Source organism: Pagrus major, chromosome 19 (genome assembly GCF_040436345.1).
Source record: "Pagrus major chromosome 19, Pma_NU_1.0".
Classification (NCBI taxonomy): Eukaryota; Metazoa; Chordata; class Actinopteri; order Spariformes; family Sparidae; genus Pagrus; species Pagrus major.
The window spans coordinates 10484970-10506903 of NC_133233.1; the positions used below are offsets into that span (position 1 = coordinate 10484970).

A 21934-nucleotide genomic window follows, 5' to 3' on the forward strand; every position below is an offset into this window, starting at 1 on the left:
TAAACTTTCCAAATGACCTTTTAAAGTCATATTTTTGTAAAGCATGTGGTAGCTTTATCTAGCTTAACAAGAGTATTGTGGACTGGTTGAATACAGGTTTGTTGGCTGGTGCCAGCCCCCCCGGGGGTGAAAAGGAGGAGCAATGGGGGCAGGAAGACAGGTCAGACTCCTGCTGTGGAAGAACTGGACAGTCCGCAGGAGGCAGAGGGTAAAATCCTCTCATCCATCAATTACACACTGCATTTATTGCCATGAGGGTTGGAGTTGGCTAAAACACTTTCAGGTGTCATTCTTTGCAGGGGATACCAGCTCCTTTAATGAAAATGATCAACTGCAATGTGAAAGCCCTATAATGAACTACAGGAACATGTCTTCGTAATTTTTGTTGAGTTAACTAATCCTCTTTAAAGCAACATTATGTAAGAATTTAGTTATTTTTGCAATTTGGCATCCCTACAGCGTTGAATTGCAAATTCAGTACACCACTGCTGTAAATATGGACACTTGCATTCATTATGATCACATTACTTATGATCAAAAAACTAGAGAGTCGACAGCTTTGTTAACGCAGCCACACATAAAGCAAGTGTAACAACACAAGACTACAATACAGTAGCTCTTGATTTACTTCTACCTCTTGCTCGGTCACTCTCTTTTGGTCTGAAAACCTCCTCCTCCCGTTGGTCCAAAAGTTTCTGTGCTAGCGGCGTAAACACCAACAATCCCCCAGTGCCCCAAACTCCCAGTCATGTCCATGCAGAGTCAGCTAACAGAGCTTCCTAGCTAACGACAGCTACGGTTAGCAGCAGTGGTTACTTCAGCAATAAGTAAAGCTATATATCCGGTCACAAAGAGTCGAGGCAGAGCAGCCGGATGACATCAGACGGAAAACCAGAAAACCTTTTCTCCATTACATATGATACAGTTTTACTAACATAGGGGTCTGTGACTTAGTGCCCATTCAGTGTTGATGGCACTTATCTTTCTCGGAAGACAAACTACCCAATTTAAATAGTGCAATAGGCGTTTTGGGAGCAGAATGGGATAAGTGAATGTGAATGATTTCAAAATAGTTATTTTAAGGTAACTCAGTTACATAATGTTGCTTTAATGGCTGTTGAATGCTTAGCCAGAGCTAACTGACATTAGCAATGTTACTCAGCCGTAACATACAGCACTCACAGGAGATTCATTATCAAGTGAAAACATAGTGCTGGGGTTTTGTTGCTCTATTTTGCCAGTTTACCAATGGTCAAACTGTAGGCCTACGTTTAGCCTATGCAAGTCCACTTTTTGTACCTTTTTCATACAGCAAACACATTGGTTTGCATCTGAATCAGTCATTTGCTCAAAGCATTTAACACTAAGTGCATCATAGCTAAGTTTAACATATTAAGTTTATGTTGTGCCACTCATCCAGGTGCGTTTCTTCATGGAGATCATGTGGCCTGTAATGCTGTTCATGGGACTAGTGTGGCTAAGAAGAGTGAATCCACTCTACCGTCAACATGAATGTAAGCAAACAACTCTTCAAAAATATCAGAAACATTTTAATCCATAGATAAAGAAATAGGATGCCCTGTGTGGTACATGGCATCCCTGTTCACAAATATTCATAAATGACTTTTGTAAAGCATTGAAAGCCAACAGTATCTCCTCTACCTCAGGCCACTTCCCCAACAAGGCCATGCCCTCCACAGGGGTCCTGCCATGGATCCAGGGAATCCTCTGTAATGCCAACAACCCTTGTTTTCAATACCCCACCCGTGGTGAATCTCCTGGCCTGGTGTCCAACTACAACAACTCCATGTAAGCATCACCTTGGGTTTGTAGGGGCAAGATGTTGACTTGTCACATTCCTATGAAATGTTTGAATTATGCAATGAGGTCGAAGAGAATATGTTTAAATGGGTTCTACTTCTTTTGAAGCCTTGCTGTGTACATACAATCATATGTGAATGAATATGCTGTTTATCTGCTGTTAATGTGTGTGATTTGTTACTGACCCCGCTCCTCAGTTTGGCTCGGTTCTACTTGGATGCCCAGGAGCTTCTTTTGAGTGACCCAGAGTTTCTGCAGCTCGGTCGTCTCTGGAGGGAACTGAATGCCATGAGTAACTTCATGGACACCCTGCGCACCCATCCTGAACAGATCTCAGGTCAGTGCTCCAGCCTTTCATCAACATACTGTGAAAACATAATTGTCACCAGTGGCAAACCCAAGGTCAATTAGGTTATTCTGATTAGTTGGTATGTAGCATGACACATTTAGCATTGCAAGCTATCCTTAGCGTTCTGCTCCCAGAAGAGCAAACAAAGAGTTTGGTTCCAGGCACTTAAACCATTCCTCTACCCAAATTGGCTTGCTGTTGTAAATTAAATAAAAAGATATAATATTATTATGTGACTATATGTTTTTGTTTGTTAATTGTGAGAGAAATGGGCGATAAATGTCAAGTCATGGTTTATAAAAACTTGGAAAAAGTCTGAATCATCTGCTCAGAAATCGCGTCACAGTCTCCATCAGATGTCACACACTTTCCCATCAGTCTGTAAGTGTATCTTTACACCATAACAGGATTACGTCACACAGGTTTAAGAGTGGCCTGTAATGTAATCTGCTTACTTTCACCACCAGCGTCTTGTTTATTTGGTGGGAAAGCAAATCACGTGCTCCCTATCCATGTCCCTCTGTCCATGAGAGAACTTAGAAACACTGATCCCATCTCAAGGGACACTAAACAATGCAAACAATTCTCTGCTCATGTCATCATATCCGTTATATATAAACCTATACTGTGTATACAGCATGTTTCCCTGCTGGCAAAATAAACCTTTATGATGGGAGAGGAATGAGGCTGAGTGCATTCCAGCCTGTAAATGATTATGTCTGGTTGCGCTCTATGCTGCCTCTCTCATGGAGAATTATGGAGATGGACTAACAGAGCTAACAGTGATATGGATCTACATTCCACACAAGTTTCCATGAGCCCCTGGAAAGAAAATTGAATCATGTTGAGAACCAAGTTATGTAATTTTTGAAATGGACTCATCCTGACCGGGCAAATTAAATAGAAAATGCCAACAGTTTGTGTGGATGTGTGCGATTCATATGCAAGTCCCTTGATTGTGAGCAAGTATGCGTGTGTGTCCCATTAATGTGTGCATGAACCTGTGTCCGTGGGTCCATAGGTGTATATCCATGTGATTATATAACCCTAAAGAAAGGTCTTCTGTCTGATGGAAAGTTATTAAAGGAAATAAGGGAATGCTCTTAAAGGAATCTGGTTTTATTTATTTATTGGGTTTCTGGTGGAGAGTTAGATGACAACATCGATAGCTACTCTCATATCTGTGCATTACATATGAAGGTACAGCTAGGATAGCCGGTTAGTTGCAGGACTATAAGCAAGTGGAAACAACTAGCCTGGTGTGCCAAAATTAGCCTACCAGTGCCTCTAATTTCACCTCTTTAATTAAAGGGGCTCTGTGGAACTTCTGTGCTGTGTTGGAAGCCGGTCCTTAGTTTATGTTAGCGGACCCCTTTTTCTGGTCTGTGTGCTAAGCTAAGCTAACAAAAGGCAAAAAACAAACTAATTTACAGTTGCCCTACACGCACAGTGGGATAATGAAGTTTCTATTGTGACTGTATAACTTGCTTTACCCAGAGACGTTTGTGTCAGTGGTGTGCATAACCTCAGTTAAAAAACAAGCAGTTACCACCAACAGAATCACAGTTTTTGATTTTGGCATTGTCATGTTGGCTCACTGCTCCTTCAGACATTTTTTTCCCCAACACCTCTTGGATAGAGACAAGTCTTCCAAAACGTACATTTTCTCACCCTTTTTCGCTTTTCAGTTTCTTTGTTGTTTCTGTTGGGTGCATGGGAATCCAAAGGCAAGTGAAACTAGGGCTGAACCTGGAAGCAGGCCACACCGGCACTTTGTTTGGCAGAGCAAACTTTATTCATGCACAGACAGGTCAGAGGAAATAATGAGACAGTGCAGAGGTGGAGTGTCTTTGTCTGTGTTCCTAAACTTTTAACACAACAGATTTGTCACAACTTGCCCAAATATGTGCACATAGTAGCCGGATTTTTACAACTTATCCAGTATCCACTGTCAGACTCGTAAGGAGGGTAATCAATTTGTGTTGGTAGACAGTATAAAATCATTACTTCCACCCAAAAATGAATACATAATTACAGAATGAAAAATAACAGAGACTGCTTTTATGAAGCCATAGTTTGGTGTAAATTATCACTGGTCTCCTGTCGTTCTAACCGAAGACGTCATACACAATCATTTAGGTGCCATTGCCATTCATATGAACTGCATCTATCCGTCTATGCAGGTCGAGGTGTGAAGGTGGAAACTATCCTGAAGGACGATGAGACTCTGACATCATTCCTGCTGAGAGATGTTCCTCTGACAGAGTCTGTGGTGAATCAGCTAGTCAATGCTCAGATCAGGCCTGAACAGGTACACACACAGACACACACAGACACACACAGACACACACACACACACACACACACACACACACACACACACACACACACACACACACACACACACACACACACACACACACAATACAGGTTTGGATAGCTATTGCGATGTGTTGCATTCATTTAACATTACTCTTGAAATATTGCAATGCATCTGCCAACATGTAATCACCACATCATGGATGTTAACATCAGTTATTCTGTTAAGGACGAGAAAATATTTTGACTCACTCCTGCAGTTCTGGGCACATCTACTTCATTTTTTGTGTTTAGTAAGTTCACTTCAGGTATGACGGATGTATCTGATTCAATGGTACCAGTAATCCTCGCTGAAAAACAGCTGGACGAAATTTTCCTTTAGCAATCTGCACAGTTAGACACACATACATCAATCCATGGCAATTTATCCTGACACATGAGGCCAACTGTCAAGTCTACTGACACTCCACTCCCTCTTCTGTGGTTTGTAGCATTCAGTAAATCACTGCTTGCACCTGTGTGGCACTTCAGCAGGCAAGTTTATATGGTAAACCCAGTAATGGCATCACTGGATGGTCCCTGGGGTTGGTTTGCCTCATGAGTTTCCCTCCATGTTATACTCAACAGTAATGTGAAATACAGATAACTCATCAAATTTGTATAATTGTATAATAACCGTCAATAATGGTAAAGTTAATGAAACTTTAATTAAAGTATGACTCACACTATTTATTAACTATTAACTTATTAAAATTAATAAAAGTATTTTAAAAATCATTTGTAACTTTACAAGTCCCAGCATGCATTGCACAGTGCATTCTGGGACAGGCTGTAGTGTTTAACGCTTTGATTTTGGAAGCAATTTCAATTGAGGAAATAGACTAGAAAATAGTGATCTGTGAAGTTCAACAAAAGACATCACAGTGCAACAATATCAGCAATCAGCTTTCTCAAGTCCTTTTTCAAAACCAACCAACTAAGTATGTCTCCTGTCCACTTCCATTTTCCCAGTTTGCCTTTGGGGTTCCAGCCTTGCATTTAAAGGACATTGCCTGCAGCCTGACTCTGCTGGAGCGATTCCTCATCTTCCCCAGCCGCCGAGGACTCTATTCTGTTCGCAACGCCATGTGCATCCTTACCCCACAGCGGCTACAGATCATTGAGGACAAGTTCTACGCCAATGTTGACTTTTTCAAACTCTTCCGGCTGGTCAGTGTTGGCTGAGACTTAGAGGGCTTAAACATTTGCTAGTAGTAGATTTATAGGCTTGAATATATGATCTTGTCAAAGGTATACCTAACAATAATTACATACAAAGATATAGCAGTTTCTATAACGTTTTTAGGTAAATAATACCTTCAATTGTTACCCCAGTAGATTGTGGACATGTGCCATGGGTCTTTGCTAAATGCTACATCTTATCAGTTAATGGTTCATTTTTATTTACTTACAATCAAAACTCCATTCTGTCATAATTAGATTGGGAGCCATTGCTCCTCATTTACACACTGCTCACCAGTGACAGACATTTTCAAGCCATACATTGTGCTCTGACAGTATAAAGCCTCTAGAAACATCATTTTAAATAAATACATTTGACATAATTTGGCAGTTATCCCTATAGTTGATGAATAGGAAATGCCAGTATAGAGCTGTGGTTGGATGAGTCCCATTTGGGATGTTGCCATGTTTATTTACAAAAATCTTTGATTGCTATTCACAGTCAGCTAATTAGCTGGCACAAATATTTGAAGTTAAGCTGTCTTAAGGCAGTATAGTGTTTGGCAGGACATGATATCAAGCATTAATGTTTGTGTCTGAGTGATGCCTTAATCTGGTTGACTGGTTAATTTCTTGAGAGACTTTGTTTTTTAAGTAATGAAAATAAATCACATCCCCATTTTGGAAATTGAAAATGCCACATTTATATTAGGATCTACCCTTTTTAGTTTCTCATGACAACATGATATTTTTACTGTCTACATTTTACAGCCATGTTTATGAACTATTTTTGAAGAGATACGGCAATTATTTTAGAGCAATTGTAAATTAGATCCCTAATTGCATCATCACACCACTTAAGGAAGATGTCATAGTTTTTACATTCTGGTTATTTGCTCCTGGTTGCAGCCTTTGACTGACTTCACATCAGCAGTTTGTGCTCAGATCACATCTGGATCGAAACTTAACAAGCTCACACAGGCCTCTCATAGAGCCTGTTTAAAGCAGGAGCTGCAGTGGATAAACAGCTGCTATTACTTTTATAAGACCGCTGACTCACAGGGTGGGACAAATATTTCTCAGGGAAATACAAATTGGCTTTGTGTCTAAAGTAAATAAAGTCCAAACTATACTATAGTAGAGTAATAGGACTACATCATTCCCCAGGCATGTTAAAGAACTCTGCTTTTTAAGAATGTAAATGTGCATATTACAGATAAGCTTGAAAATACATTTCATGTTATATTTTATATTTCCATAAAGGGTGGAATATTTGAAATATAGATATCAACCTGCATCAACATATTGTTGTTGAGTGTTAGATATGATTAAATGTCAAGTGTGTTTAATAATATAATTATGAGAATAAAATAATGTCATGGACATTTTCACAAGCTTTTTCTACATGTGAATGAAAATTTCCACAAAAGAAGTTTTAATTTTTCACATGTGAATTACAAGATTTTCATACAAGATTTTAATTTTTAATGTGGATTAGAGTTTGTACATGTGGAGACCATTAATCTATATGTGTTTGATCAGAATTTTGCGCAAGTTTAGATTAAATCTTAGACTGAATTAGTTCCGTTGATCCCCACTTGTTTACCTTGATTTACTGTCTGATTAATGTAATACTTTATAAACACAACAAACACACAACATTACTGTATGTAAACATAACAAAATTACCCCCAAATATGATTGAGCAACCACCACTTAGTTGAAAAAATTTCCTTGAAGACCTTACACTGAAGCAGGGCCTTTTTTTTTTTTATCTGCAAGAGTCTATATAGAGTGTGCTGCAGCTCTGCCAATGTGCTTCAAATAGGTACAGAAGGAGTGATGCAGACTACTTGTGAAACAGCTATAAGCATTAGCTGAGCTGACTTGGCCTCTGTAATTAGCTTAGTGACGAGACACTCCTCTCTTTAGTAATCACAGGGCACTGAGAGTAAACATGAGCCACAATGAGACAGACAGCAACAATGGCTGCCCTCTGCCTTAACCTAATCCAGGCACAATCACATGGGACTGGGCCAAGTCTGGGCCAATTGTCTGTCTCTCATTGTGCTAGAGGCAGGAAGCTAAAGTGCTTTTCTCCATCATTTTTATAACAGTTGAGTCTAAAAGTATATTTATATTTTTTATTTAGCCTTTATTCAACCAGGTTAGTCCCATTGAGATCACAGATCTCTTTTTCTGGCCACTTGGAGCCGTCCATCATCAATACAGCCATTGACATATTGTGAAATTACACTTGAGTTACTTACTCACAGTTTTTAGTCAAATATACAGACATATATTGAGATAGTAAGAATGTAAGAGAGTAAAGAAGGAAAAATGAGATCTGAAGGACATGGTGATTAGAGGGTCTAAAAAGGTGCTAACTTTAAGAAAACAAAGGAGGTCTTCAACTAAAGAGAGGCAGTAGTAGTGTAGATGTTTTAATGCCTGCACCAAGTAAATAGCTGTATGTCACAGGTTCTGGTTGATGTATACATCATATATGCATAGTACGCATACAAATATTATAGAAACTATCAAACCTTTTCAGAAATATTGAATAGAACAATCATACATAGATAATTTCATTTCTTCCATCATAATCCATATGATCAATTGTGTTCAGTATATAGATCCAGTCACGTTCTTTGCATAGCATCTTGTTTACCATGTCCCCTCCCCTTGGAGATGAGGAAATATTTTCAGTAACTGAGGATTTCAGGCTAGAGGCCAGCCCATGATTTGTATTCACATAATAACGTGCCACTGCATTATCAAGATTTTTAGTGGGAATAGCATTCTTTTGTTCTGCAATCCTTCTGGCTGTTATACAAAAGACTGCATGGATATTTCAATATATAGATATCTGAGTGCTACTGCAATTTATAGGACTTAAATCTCATCCCTGTCTGTGGATGCACATACTCCTTTGCAACTGTGGAGTTGGAGCAGTGAGTGCAAGGTGAGATGATATCTAAATGGACAATGGAGGTCTGTAAAGATAAGAATAGACGAGACGGTATTTTAAGTTACATGCTCGTCTGAATGAAGTTAGTCCGGGATCCTCAAAGAAGGATTGCTATGTAGGACGTGCCAGTGTCAAAGCATTGTTTATTTTATCTGGACAGGCGCTGGATTGTGAACAGTTGAAAAGCAAACACCTGAGGAAGTTTGCCGTTTGGGCTTCTTGTCCAACATGGAAAGTCTACATGTGCTCACTGCTCTCTGATAGGCTGAATCTATATATGTAGTAGGGAAGGATGTCTCCTCTGCTGGTTCTGTGTCTTGGCCTCATGCTGTTTCCTGGACCTTTAGCCTATTGTGTTGAGAGCTGGCTGGAGGATCTTTGGGCAAACCTGCACATCCTCAAGAGAAAACAGTGTCCACCAGATATAAACAACATATAAAATGTGAATGATAGTGGCAATTTGCAGGTATTTCTCTCTGGTTCAAGAAAACTTCACACATGTTTACAGTTGTGTTTTTTCAGTTGGGTCTTTTTTTGTCTCCAGAGGAAGCTACATGTAATCTGATGAATTACCTCCAGTGATGTCACTCAGTGGCTAATTGCATTGTGGGTATTGGAGGTGCCAGGTTTTTGAAAGCAGTCAATTGGTTTAGCATTGCATTCCACTAACACTGTTGGACTCAGTATGCACAGTTTAAAAACATGCATTCTTCTTCCTTCATCGAGACCTGGTGCCTGCATTACCCACAATGCTGAGGGACATCACTGGGAGCAATTACTCAGCAGCTACATGCAGCTTCCTCTGGAGCCACAAAATGCGTTATCCCTTTTTTCACATATGCAGTACTACTCCTCAAGACCTGTAAAACACACTTTAATGCGTAAAATTGGTGGAGTTACCCTTTGAGAAACAGAATGCTGCACATTAACAGTTTTGAGTTTAAATGTTTGCACTAAGTAAAAGTGGAAAATATGGGAAAGTTTTATATTTAAAAAGATTAAATGATGTATCTGTGTTTTTTCCCCCAGCTTCCTCTTGTGCTGGACAATCACTCTCAAGGCATTGACATTCGCCTCTGGGTACGGGTCATCTCTGCCACCTCGGACAAACTGCGAGAGGTAAGGCACGGCTCACGCAGCCCACAATCTAGCTCCATTCAAAAGTTCACTGCCTGCTAATTTTAGCTGTCAGGAAACAGTTGCTTCCTCTTGCCTGAGTTTCTACGCAAACACAGACAGTAGGGGGATATCATTTAGTGCGTATGAGGAAGGCTAAATCCAGAACAGGCCTGTTAAGCCTCAAAAACAGATACATCATCACTATGGGACCATCCCAGTTGAAACAACACTGAGGCTGCGAAAATAGGTGAAGCCTCCAGACATGGAACAGGTTAACCACAAGTGTTGATTGAGTGCTCTGTTTGTGTTTGTTGTTCTCTCACATTCCTATTCATTTGCTTGTGTTGCCCTTGTCAGTGTGACCATGTTTTCACTTTGGTGAAGTGTCTCATTAATGTAATTTGTGATGTACCTGTATTCGAAAAATTCAATCAAACATGGGTTTGTGGAAATACTGTTTTGTTTGTTGTGGATGTTTCTATGGGATATTAAGTGCAGCTGATAGTCCCACATCCTGTTGGCAAGACACTCGTCTCCGTTCCGACGATAGACAGTCTGTCGTCGTGAGGTCGAGGTGATGAGTCATTCCTCACCTTTAAAATCAAAGATCAAAGATTCTACGAGGCTTCCAAAGATCCTTTCAACAACTGAAAAAACTGTGACCAAACAACTTTTCACAAGTTTAAAAAAACAGCTTTGTGCCAATGCATTTTCCAGGTAAATTAAGATTAAGTTTAAGAATTTTCTCAACTAAAAAAGGAACATTCCGCCCTTTAATTTATCTGAAAAATCCAAAATCCAGGATTTGGAGACACATGGTTTTCATCGAACAGCGACAATAGGTAGATCGCCTGTCTGTTGCCAAATAAACACAAGGGATTACTGAACCTTGTATTTTTTAAGGTTAAATAAATATTGGATGAAAAGGCATAGAATCAGCGAGAATGGTCCTTTATCTGGTGAACATAGATATGCAAACATATAAGTTAGTTCTGTGATCAGCCAGAGGTGCCAATCAGAGCTGTAGCAAGTTCACAACATTGAACTGTTGCAATCTGAGACTACAGTCAGGAACAAAACCTTGCACCATAGTTAGTGAACGTCAAAAGTACAGCTTTGTACTTTTTCGCTTTTAAAACAAAAGTGCGTGCTAGCCAGATCAAGATCTTTACCATTGGAGGTGGAGGAGTACTCATACCGCTTTTGTTCACAGGGGCTGTCAGATTCAATAAAGAAATTTATGTAAAAACTAGACTACATTACATCTAAAAGTTCACTCTTCTCTGTTCTTATTTAAGCTCTATTTTTCTTCTTATCTCTCCACAGATGCGCCAAAGGAATAGTTTCAGTGAGCTTTTCGAGGTCATGACTCCTCTCTTCCAGAAGGATCTCTCCTTCAGGCAGGTGATGGCTGCTGCCTCCAGCCTGGTGTGTGGCTACACTGAGGGTGCTTTCTCCCGAGTCACATCCTTTAACTGGTACGAGGACAATAACTACAAAGCCTTCCTGGGCATCAGCGGCGGCAGGGCGCAGGGCGACTACACGTATGACAACAACTCCAGTGAGTAGACCATTAGTAAAAGTATATTAGTATGACAGATAATAGAGTAAGCATTCTTCCAGTACAGGCTTTCAGTTTTACTTTAAAACCAGCAGCCTTGTTCATGAGACTGGAGCAATGCCTCTGCCCTTTTTTTTAAAAATAATCCTACTACTCTAATTTGTGTTACATGTCAGTGGATGTAACTTTGTACACTATCACTTTAATTACCTCTGCCAAAAAGGTTGTGGTTTCAGTCTAACTTATTTGTTAGTTTGCACGGTACCTCAAAACATAAAAATTTGGGAGGAAATTGGTGGAAAGTTAGGCACAAACATTTTTAAAAACGTCTTCAACATATGTAGTTGTAGGCAATGTAATGGGAGTATAGCTATGAGGTCAGAATAGATCATTTCAACAGAAAAAACTTGCATAACAGTGTATCAAGAAGGCAGCGCGTAGGAGTTGAAATTGCGAAAACACTAAACAATAAAATGCACAAGGTTGAGTGCACATGTAACCTTTTTTATACGTGCATAATTTTTTTAAGTATTCCTAAAGTAAAGAAACGAAGACGTCACAAGAATTCATGATTCATTCTAAGCACAAGGCCACAGGTTATTCAGTCCTAGAAAAGTTAGCTTCACATTTTTTAAAATAATCGCAGCAGCCTAATTGACTGTACAGCAAACAAAACTGCACAATGTCCAAGAGTAAAAAGGGAGGAGACATTAGAAACTACTTTAGCAAGTAGCTCTGTAAGTCACTGTGTAATGATAAAGTACAAAAGGCTCTCATTTTTAAGTTAACATTTCTCTGTGCAAGCTATTTTTCAGAATATAGTCAGTATATGTGGATAAGCACAGATACAATTGATCAATTTTCCATATTCCTTTCAATAAAATGCATTAATAATACATAGTCCATCCCCTCAGGTCCTTTCTGCAATGATATGATGAAAGATCTGGAATCCAACCCTGCCACCAGGATTGTTTGGAACTCTGTCAAGCCAATGCTAATGGGACAGATCCTCTACGCCCCGGACTCACCGGCTGTCAGGCAGATCATACGAAATGTAAGCAGCATTGACAACTTGGTGGATGTATTTATCCAAAGCAGAGTGGTCTATTTCACTAGTTTCTGTTGGACAAGACAAGATGACAAGAGCTTACTCAACAAACAAAGATAAAGGTGGCTTCTAGAGAAACACAAAGATGGAGAGAGAATGAAAAATGTATAAAAATACATTAAGATTTCCCAGATTACCACCTTCAGATGCTTTCTGTTACTCCATGACATCCATATCTTTTATTTTCTTTGTAAGCGAGCAAGCCTCCAGTGAACAATGCTTTTAACCTCAAAAGGGATCAACTTTCCTCATGTCATGTCCAGCCCTTTGTATCTAGATGTAGATACGTGTCGGTCAAAGCCCTTCAGGGGGGCAGCAGTCATGGATGGCTTGGTTGCAATGGAAGAACACAAGCCCATCGGCTGTGGTGACTACCACACAGTCCACTGGCGCCATGGCTTTTTCAGTGTTATGTAAGCAGTAAGAGTCGGTCCTTAAAGACGTGTGGTCGCACACAAAGAGACACACACACATTTGTGTTTCCTCTCTTTCCCGACCTTTAGTGCCCTCTTTGTTTTCCTCTTCCCTCAGATTGGGATCTTAATTGCACCAAGAAAGTAATGACTGAGGGGTTAATCCATTACTTTACAAGAGCAAAAACATCCAAGTTCCTTTTAACTCCGTCATGCATCAGTGTATTTCAAGAGGAACACCATGCATTCAAACATATGTTGTCACACTTTATGCGACTGCTCTAGTGTAATGATGAGCTTTGCAGGTCTTACCTGCATTCTGCCAGTACTGCTCTTTTACTTGATCACTCTTAATAAATACATTTCCATAAAGGCATCAAAATTGATATTTCTTCATAGTTTATGATTATACACTGAACATTTTCAGAATTAAAGTTAATGTTGATTAAAGTATGCAGGGTAAACTTTTCATTTAATTACTTCTGAGCCCTCATTTGTTTTGTGTTTTGCACTCAAAAATGGCAGTTTCCAAACATTCTATAATGTTAAGGAACAATTTAAAAGGTGTATCTTTAAACCCTTTTTATACGCTGCTTAGCAAGTACAGCTGAATGAATGCTAGACGTCTTACATAAACGGTGTAAAAGAGGATTTTATCCAGGAAGTTGAGCCCAGGCATTGGCATTCATTTATAGGTTTAATCACAGATAATCTATTGCTAATACTGCACTGGCCTTGTATTCATTAACAGTAGAGTAGCCTTGGCTTTATCAGATGTCAAGCATTGCTGATAGGCACCATATTCAAGGTCTTTTTTTTGTTTTTGTTTTAGCACGCTACTTGATTTGTTTATTACCCTCTTGCATGGAGGCAAAGATGCATCCGAGTTGTATAACTCAGGGCATAGTACATAACAGATAATACATGTGGAACTAGTGCAGCATTCCAGTTAATGTCGGAGGTAAATCTCCTTGTTGAAATTTCCAACCTCCGCCCTGATCTTGGTGCACAATGTGTATGACTGCAAGAGAGGAGTTAAATAGGTGTAACAGGCGCAATTATACATTTTATTTTACAGCTCATTTATACTCGAAAACATCTAAATATTCCATTCACTTACCTAATACAAATGCTTAGTCTACAAATACATCCTACCCCCTCCCCATGGGTGCTGCCATTGTTGTGTGACGTCAGACAACTGCTCCTTCGCGAAGTCAGGGGTAGTTTACAAGTAGGAAATTCAGCTTTGTGTGGCATTCCATAATACTTTTTCAAGTAGGAGTATATATAGGTTTATATTAAGTGAGGCACAAAATACCCGACATATCCACTAGCTACAAGATCCCTCGACTACCCCCTTGAAGAAATCACCTCAAGGAATCCCCCAGTCCTCCTCCTGCCTCTGCCTGCTGTTTTAAACTGCCCCGGGGAATGAGGAAGCACTCACTTGTGGGAACCTGACTGGGATTCACTGGGCAGGCTGAATGCATTCGGCCAGTTGTCACCAATGGCCTCCATTGTCACCCCGGCTCCATTGTCCCCATTGTCACCCAAAATCAGACACACACAAGAGGAAGGCGTTTAATTGGGTGTACTCTTGAGCGCTTTCATCCCCCACTGCACATGACTGAATACTGAAATAGCCGGCCTTTGGTATTTGCCACACAAAGCACTGTACCCACACACATCCAAGGCTTCGACGATAAGCGTGCAGTAAATATTTGACGATTTGGCACAGAGCGCATTTGTCGCACAGTTGCCGGTTATCTGAGCGGGCCGCGGGAATTCTTTGTGTGAGAATGTGTGTGTTGTCTTTGCAAAGCCTGTTTTCGCAGAGAGTTTAATGTGGGAATGGTATGTAGCAGGAGATTAGGAGGATGTGTGTGTTTGAGTTTCTCAATGTTGTGTACACACGCGCACGTGTATACATGTGTGCATTTGAAGCTTTCCCCACCATGATTTCTTTCATACGCGACTGCAAAATGTTTGTATTTCCATGTTTTTTTTCTATATTTCTGAATACTGTGCAACATTTGTGAGAATAGTTGTGTGTGCATGTTTGTTTTTGATAATAACTTCCTGCCCTTCCAATCTTGACACACAAACCATTCACACACATACACATGCACACACACATTAACCTCTCTCCTGTAGGCAAACACTACATTTGAGGAGCTGGAGAGGCTGAGGACGATGGGGAAGGCCTGGGAAGAAGTGGCACCTCAGATCTGGGCTTTTTTCCAAGATGGGGTCCAAGTCAAGATGATCCGGGTAGGATAATAATATAGTGTCACTGAATAATTAGGTCTGAACAGGACACCATTAGTAATGAGGACACGTATGATGTTACTTTATCCAATCATGTGCCCATGGTAGAAACTCCTTTAACATGCATCCAAATATTGGAAGATATACTGGAAAATAAAAGACTGAATGCAAGATCTCTGCATTTAAATCACTATAGCTGACTTAACTTCAATTGTGGTTTAAGTTACATCCCATACCAGCCCTACTGTACCTAACACAGCAGATATGATCAGGATCTACCTTTGTGTCGCCATTTAGCTGACATCCAATGCCAAACAATTGTTCCTTTGAATGAAATGATTGATGATGTTGTTGTTATTTCATCCTCTTTTCCTCGCTGATTTTTTTCTGCCGAGGCCTCTGGAGTTCACAAAGTTTCCTGCTTGAATATAGAACCTTATCTTTCAAAAATATGCCATCTTTTTCCCTTTTCCATCTATCCTTCCCTCTGCCCCTCTTGTTGTGTCTTTTCTGCCTGTGAACACCATCCATCTATTTATTTTTTGTCCTTGTTTGCTTATCTCTAACATTCTAATCTTTCTCGTTATGTCACATTTGCCATCAGTTTGTGTTTTAATTTTTCAGTGAAAGGCAAATTCAATAACATTGTTAATGCTAAATTAAGTTGCATTTTACTGCATATACATCTATTTCCTTTTTCCCCTGGGTTTACTTGAATCGTAGTTCTGCCGATGACTTAGCAAGATCTTCCTTAGAGAATTGAAAATATCAGGGTAAATAAAGCTTATTCCCTTATTTCCTTTTGTTTCAGGACACCATCTGCAATCCATCAGTGATGGATTTTATTGACAGAACTCTAGAGGAGACGCCGTTCACCTCCAAACACATCCTCAATTTCCTGCACAATGGCCCACCGGAGGACCGTCCAGCCGACATGCCTGATTTCGACTGGCGGGACATCTTTAACCTCACTGACCGGGTCATTCGGATGCTCAACCAGTATGGGGATGTGAGTGGGCTTTACTAAAAGACTTTTATCTTTTTAGCATCCCCTTCATCTTGTAGGGGGGGAAATTACCTGCCTCTCAAATACCACTGACTGGATATTGAGAGACGTGCGGCATTATACTGACTATTCAAAGAGGTCTCCACATTTCCAGATGAAAACAAAGTGTCAGGATTGTTTTGGACTCTGAGAGAAAGAATGTGGACTGTTTTTCTACATTTCACTTCACCTGAGAGTTCAAGTTCTAGGACAGGCCTATTCAAGAAATAATCCAATTAAGCACAGGTCTTGACACTTGATTTCAAAACCCTGGTTGCCTAACCACAATGTGCCAAAACCTTTCTTGATGTGATGTGAGCGTTTAGCTGCCTTTGGGCTCTGCAATTTGTCCCCCCGTCCAGGGACATGGCAGTCTACCCAGGTGGGCGAGAGCCAGAGCAGCAGACTAGCTGTCGAGTCTCTTTTGTTTACTGCTGATGGAGTGGGGGGTACGAAAAAATAACATCACAAACCTTCTCTTGTGAGGACCCTCCACATTTAGTGGACCGATGCATTTGAAACAAAGTTAAAATCAGGTCTTTCCCTGCGGAGACTAATCGGGATGAGAGGCCTATCACACTGGGGGGTGACATGGGGGGCACCTGGGGGCATGGCTGGGTGGATGGTTGGTGCTCTTTGTTTTTGTCCAAGTTGAAGCTTACAGCACTTGAGTGTGACAAGGAGAGTGGGAACGATTGAGGCCGATTAGATACAGCTGTCACTCCATCCACCATCCTTTATAAAGCAGCAACAATGACCGTGGGCTTGATGGCTGGTTGGCTGCACGTTGGTGGCATGCATGCATATCAACCCACACAGTGGGGCTGCTGTGTTAGTAGGGGAATGTAAATTAAGGGACGGTCTTTAAGAGTTGAATCATTTGTTGGGTATGTTTAGTGTACATTGTGTCTGTAAATGTATGCAGTGTATGTGTGTGTTTTGGATGCATGTGCATGTTTGGACTGCAAATTGCGTGTATGTGTGTTTTGGGTTTAGGGAGGGCATCTTTGCATCGGAGCTCAGGAGTAAATAGTTTTGGAGTGTTTCTTTTTGGATGAAGGCCCTCCCTCTTTGCGTTAGCCTACAGTGAATGGCAACATCAGACACGCTTTGAAAGGAAGAGACAACTGCTACTGCGGTGTCACTGGGTGTGCATCATAGTGACATGAGCCAACTCTGATCTTTTTACCTTTTTAGGCATACTGGCAGCTCAGCACTAAGGATGGTGAGGTCGCTCTGTGGGTCCAACACTTTTGTCCAGATTGAAATATCTCAACAACTATTGTGTGGATTGCCTTGACATTTTGTACAAACATTCATGGGCCCCAGAGGATAAATTCATGATGATCCTCTGACTTTTTCTCTAGCGCCACCAGCAGGTCAAAATTATTACTTCTCCAGTGAAATATTTTCTACATGTATGGACATTTGTACAGACATTCATTTTCCCTAGCGTCAACGTACAGTTGACTTTTTGGGCAATGTTTTGGCAACTGTTGGATGCATTGTCATGAAATTTGGTAGAGACATTTATTTACGTTCCCCTCAGGATGATGTTTACTCTAGCATCATCATAAGGTCAAAATTTTACTAATCAAATACTTATTAAATACTGTTTTTTGTAAAAACAAGTACATATTTCTCAGCCTCAGCTTTTTTAAGTGCTAATTAGCAAATGTTAGCATGCTAACATGCTATACTAAGATGGTGAATATAGCAAACATTGTCTGCTTAATATCGATATGTTAGCATGTTGATGATAGCATTTCGCTCAAAGCACTGTTTTACCTCAGAACAGTGTCACAGACACGTTGGCTTACTTAGGTTTGATAAAAAAAGGTTTCACTTATTTTTGGACCAAAGAATTGAACTAGTATCACGTCAGCTTACACTTAATATTGCTCATGTTTCAATGTAAGTAATTCAAGTAATGCTGGCAATGACCTAAAAGGAAAGGATTTTTGTGGTTAACTTCTAAAGCGAAACCGAATAGTCTTCAAACAGACAGCACTAAGGTTCAGTAAGCGATTCTGGTAAACGCATGGGAATGAGACTTAACAATCTGCTATCCTACACATTGCACCTTTAAAATACAGTTTGGCTGGGGGGCTTCCTTGGTACCCTAGTTTAACACCTGTCTATTTATTTGTCTCTCTTCTTGATTCTCCCTTCCAGTGTGTGGTCCTGGATAAGTTTGTGCCTCTGCCTGACGAGGACACCGTCACTTATCGGGCTTTGGACCTGTTGGAGGAGAGCAAGTTCTGGGCGGGCCTTGTCTTTGTGAATATCTTCCCTTGGACCACCAATGTCCCACCTCATGTTCAGTTCAAGATCCGTATGGATATTGATGCAGTTGAGCGTACCAATAAGGTCAAAGACAGGTTAGAACCTAAGTTGAGTGAAAATGATGGGTTTAGTATAAGAATGATAAACGTAAAGACTAATAAATATGTGTGTATTGCTCAGGTATTGGGACCCTGGCCCCAGAGCGGATCCTATGGATGACTTTCGCTATGTTTGGGGTGGCTTTGCTTACCTCCAGGACATAATAGAACATGGGGTCATCAAGACTCAGACTGGAAAGGAGTGGCCACTAGGTGTTTACCTACAGCAGATGCCCTACCCTTGTTATGTGGATGATCTGTGAGTGGAGTTAGTACCTTTTTTGGTAGTAATCCTGATACATTGTGAAAATCACACAATTCTGGTTCCCGGCTTCAATAACAGTGTCTTCCCTCCATCTGTTTTTTCCTTCCCCTTCTTCTCTGTCCAGCTTCATGCTGACATTGAACCGCTGTTTCCCCATCTTCATGGTCCTGGCCTGGGTCTACTCTGTGTCCATGATAGTCAAGAGTATTGTCCTGGAGAAGGAACTTCGCCTGAAGGAGACCCTGAAGGCCATGGGGGTCACCAATGGCGTCATCTGGTCCACCTGGTTTATTGACAGCTTCCTCATGATGGGCACTAGCACCGCTCTCCTCACCGCTATTATCATGGTGAGGATGGATATGCCAAAAAGCTTCTAAAGATCCTCATTCCTGTGCCATCTAATTTATCTCACGCAAACACTTAATGTGAGGGCAGAAGACGACTGTATGACCTGTGGTTTGAACCCTGATAACACACAGTCTACAGTACTGTGTATGCATGGGCTTCCTGAGTGCATGTAGGCTTGATTCTACTGTTCCAGCACTTTTATAAAAACCTTAATCTTGTCTTTCACTTTGTAGCAATTAGAACAATCCAGCTATTTTACAGAAATATCAAATCCAGCTGTGAAGCTAATGATTCTTTTTAATGATTAATTCAGTGTGTCTCTGATCATTTTAACTTATGTTAATGTCAGGATATCACCCAGTTTTACTGTGAATCATTAGCAGATCTTTTTCCTTGATTGATAATATTGTACTGGCTCACTGATAATATACTTATAAATCATTAATGAAACAAGTGTGAATACCATGACATCATGGGAATTATGTCAGCGGCCTTGCAGGAATGGGATTGTCAATGATTAACTGTAGTAATCTAGAACAATTAACAAGTCCTGTCTTGTAGTCAGCCAGTGCATCAACTGACATATTATAGTAAGGTGGGCTGTTGTGACCTCTAGTGGATGATAAGTGTAAGGCCATGAATTAGACCCAGATAATCCAACTAATGTTTATATTGCATGTCACCAATGTGGGATTTATTAGAACTTAGTTCACTTGGCAATTTAACTTAAAGCTACTTTTAAATTTAGTTTAACATCCAGATGTGTTTACATATTTCAAATAGACTATGAGGAAGACACTGTGAATCATTCTGATTTAATTGTAAACACACAGTATCCTTTATTTGAATATTCCACTCAATTCAACCATTATGTGCAACTAATGCAGATACAAATTATACTGCATATGCTACATTTAAATACTGGGTGGCTTTTCTAACTTTAATGCTATTTAAGGGAATGTTAAATACTAAATATCAATGTTTAAGAATCTAGCTTGTGTATCCAAAGCAATGAAATCAGTTTTTGGTCAAATTTTGTCTCCTTCACTTTCTCTGCCAAAATGTTTAGAAAGCATATATATAAAGACACAGCTTCTCCTCCATACACGGTATGTATTTTGGTCTTGCAATTGAAAACATCATCCTGTGTGTTTCTGTCCATCTCTGGCCTACAGGGAGGAAGGGTACTGAACTACAGCAACCCCGTCCTCCTCTTCCTCTTTTTGCTCACCTTCACTATGGCTACCATCATGCAATGCTTCCTCCTCAGCGTCTTCTTCAACCATGCCAACCTGGCAGCGGCCTGCTGCGGTATTGTTTACTTCACCCTTTACCTCCCGCACATCTTCTGCTTTGCCTGGCAGGAACGCATGACCAAGGACCTGAAGATCCTGGTGGTGGGTGTCACAGCTCAGTTTCTCCTTCTGTCTTTCAGAATATTCAATACACGACTCTTCCTATGTATATTATTAGATATAGGAACTGAATTTGTTATATTTGCCAACCATGTATAAAACAAAGCTAGTTGTTGCTCCTTAATTAGATTGATTACAACACTGAATAAATGAAGCTTTGACTATCAACGGTAGACGAAAGATGATTTTACCTCTTCCCTCAGAGTCTACTGTCCCAAGTGGCATTTGGCTTTGGGACTGAGTATCTGTCACGGTACGAAGAGCAGGGCCTGGGCCTGCAGTGGGATAACATCCAGACCAGCCCTCTGGAGGGGGACGAGTTCTCCTTTCTCACCTCCATCTGTATGATGGGCCTGGACACTATACTGTACGCTGTGCTGGCCTGGTACCTGGACAATGTATTTCCTGGTCAGTGCTTGGGAAAGAAATGAAGGTTTGCTGTCAAAACAAATTTTTTGGGGGATTTATTTATATATATCATATATTTGTTCATGACAGGACAGTATGGAATTGGGCGACCATTTTACTTCCCATTCCTGCCCTGTTATTGGCTCAACAGTGTGGCTCCAGCCTCAGGTAAGCTTACTTACTTACCATTTTCCCTATTAACTCACTGCCAACAAGAAAAGATTTATGCTAAGACTGATAAATAAAGAGGTCTGTTAGGAATTATTGTTATCCAGAGACAAAATGTACCAGTTTCAACCTTAAGTCCTTAAGTTCTTTTTCTCCAAAGGTGAGGAGTTGGAAAAGAAAGGCTTTGATAACCTGGCAAACAAAGACCAAGGAGAACAGCAGAAAAAAGAAGAGGAGGAAAACCAAGACCAGGAGAAACCCAAGACTCTGGAGGGGTCAGCCTCGTGTGAGCACCAGGATAAGCGTGAGAGGCTGGAGAAGGAGAACCCAGCGGAGGCAGAGGAGAATCAGGAGAAAGATGGTATAATATTCATATTCATTTGTGTAAAATCCATCAGATTGTGAGGGTGCACAGAGCTTTACACAGACAAGTCCAATTTGTTAAATCCATAACCATAGCTGTGCAGAGCTATTACAAGATCTTATATTCCACCACAGGGTTTAATGGCTTCAGCACACTTCTATCATGATTATACTGTTATACACACACATTAACTGCTGCTTTTGATTAACTAACCAACAACTCTGCTTCATTCTGAAATCTGGTGAACAATTTATGGCATAATCCCACATATAATTAATTACAGATCTCAATAATATTGCTGGTGTAATATTTATCCAAGCAAACAATTGATCTCCATTCAGGATTGAGGCCATCTCTCTGTTTGCTCTCACTTTCTCTCTCTGCCAA

The 21934-nt window shown here is 40.4% G+C and overlaps 1 protein-coding gene across 1 annotated transcript in view; it reads left to right on the plus strand.

Moving 5' to 3' along the window:
* Window positions 1–142: 142 nt before the first annotated feature.
* Window positions 143–21934, plus strand: part of abca4a (ATP-binding cassette, sub-family A (ABC1), member 4a) — a 38149-nt gene continuing 16357 nt past the window's right edge. Inside the window, exons 1-18 of the mRNA XM_073488250.1 lie at window positions 143–208; window positions 1421–1514; window positions 1668–1809; window positions 2019–2158; window positions 4354–4481; window positions 5501–5698; window positions 9711–9800; window positions 11127–11361; window positions 12276–12415; window positions 15037–15153; window positions 15962–16159; window positions 18371–18576; window positions 18662–18838; window positions 18969–19191; window positions 20368–20589; window positions 20811–21015; window positions 21106–21183; window positions 21344–21544. Coding sequence (XP_073344351.1) covers window positions 143–208; window positions 1421–1514; window positions 1668–1809; window positions 2019–2158; window positions 4354–4481; window positions 5501–5698; window positions 9711–9800; window positions 11127–11361; window positions 12276–12415; window positions 15037–15153; window positions 15962–16159; window positions 18371–18576; window positions 18662–18838; window positions 18969–19191; window positions 20368–20589; window positions 20811–21015; window positions 21106–21183; window positions 21344–21544 — 2860 coding nt within the window. The remainder of the gene's footprint in view (window positions 209–1420; window positions 1515–1667; window positions 1810–2018; window positions 2159–4353; window positions 4482–5500; window positions 5699–9710; window positions 9801–11126; window positions 11362–12275; window positions 12416–15036; window positions 15154–15961; window positions 16160–18370; window positions 18577–18661; window positions 18839–18968; window positions 19192–20367; window positions 20590–20810; window positions 21016–21105; window positions 21184–21343; window positions 21545–21934) is intronic.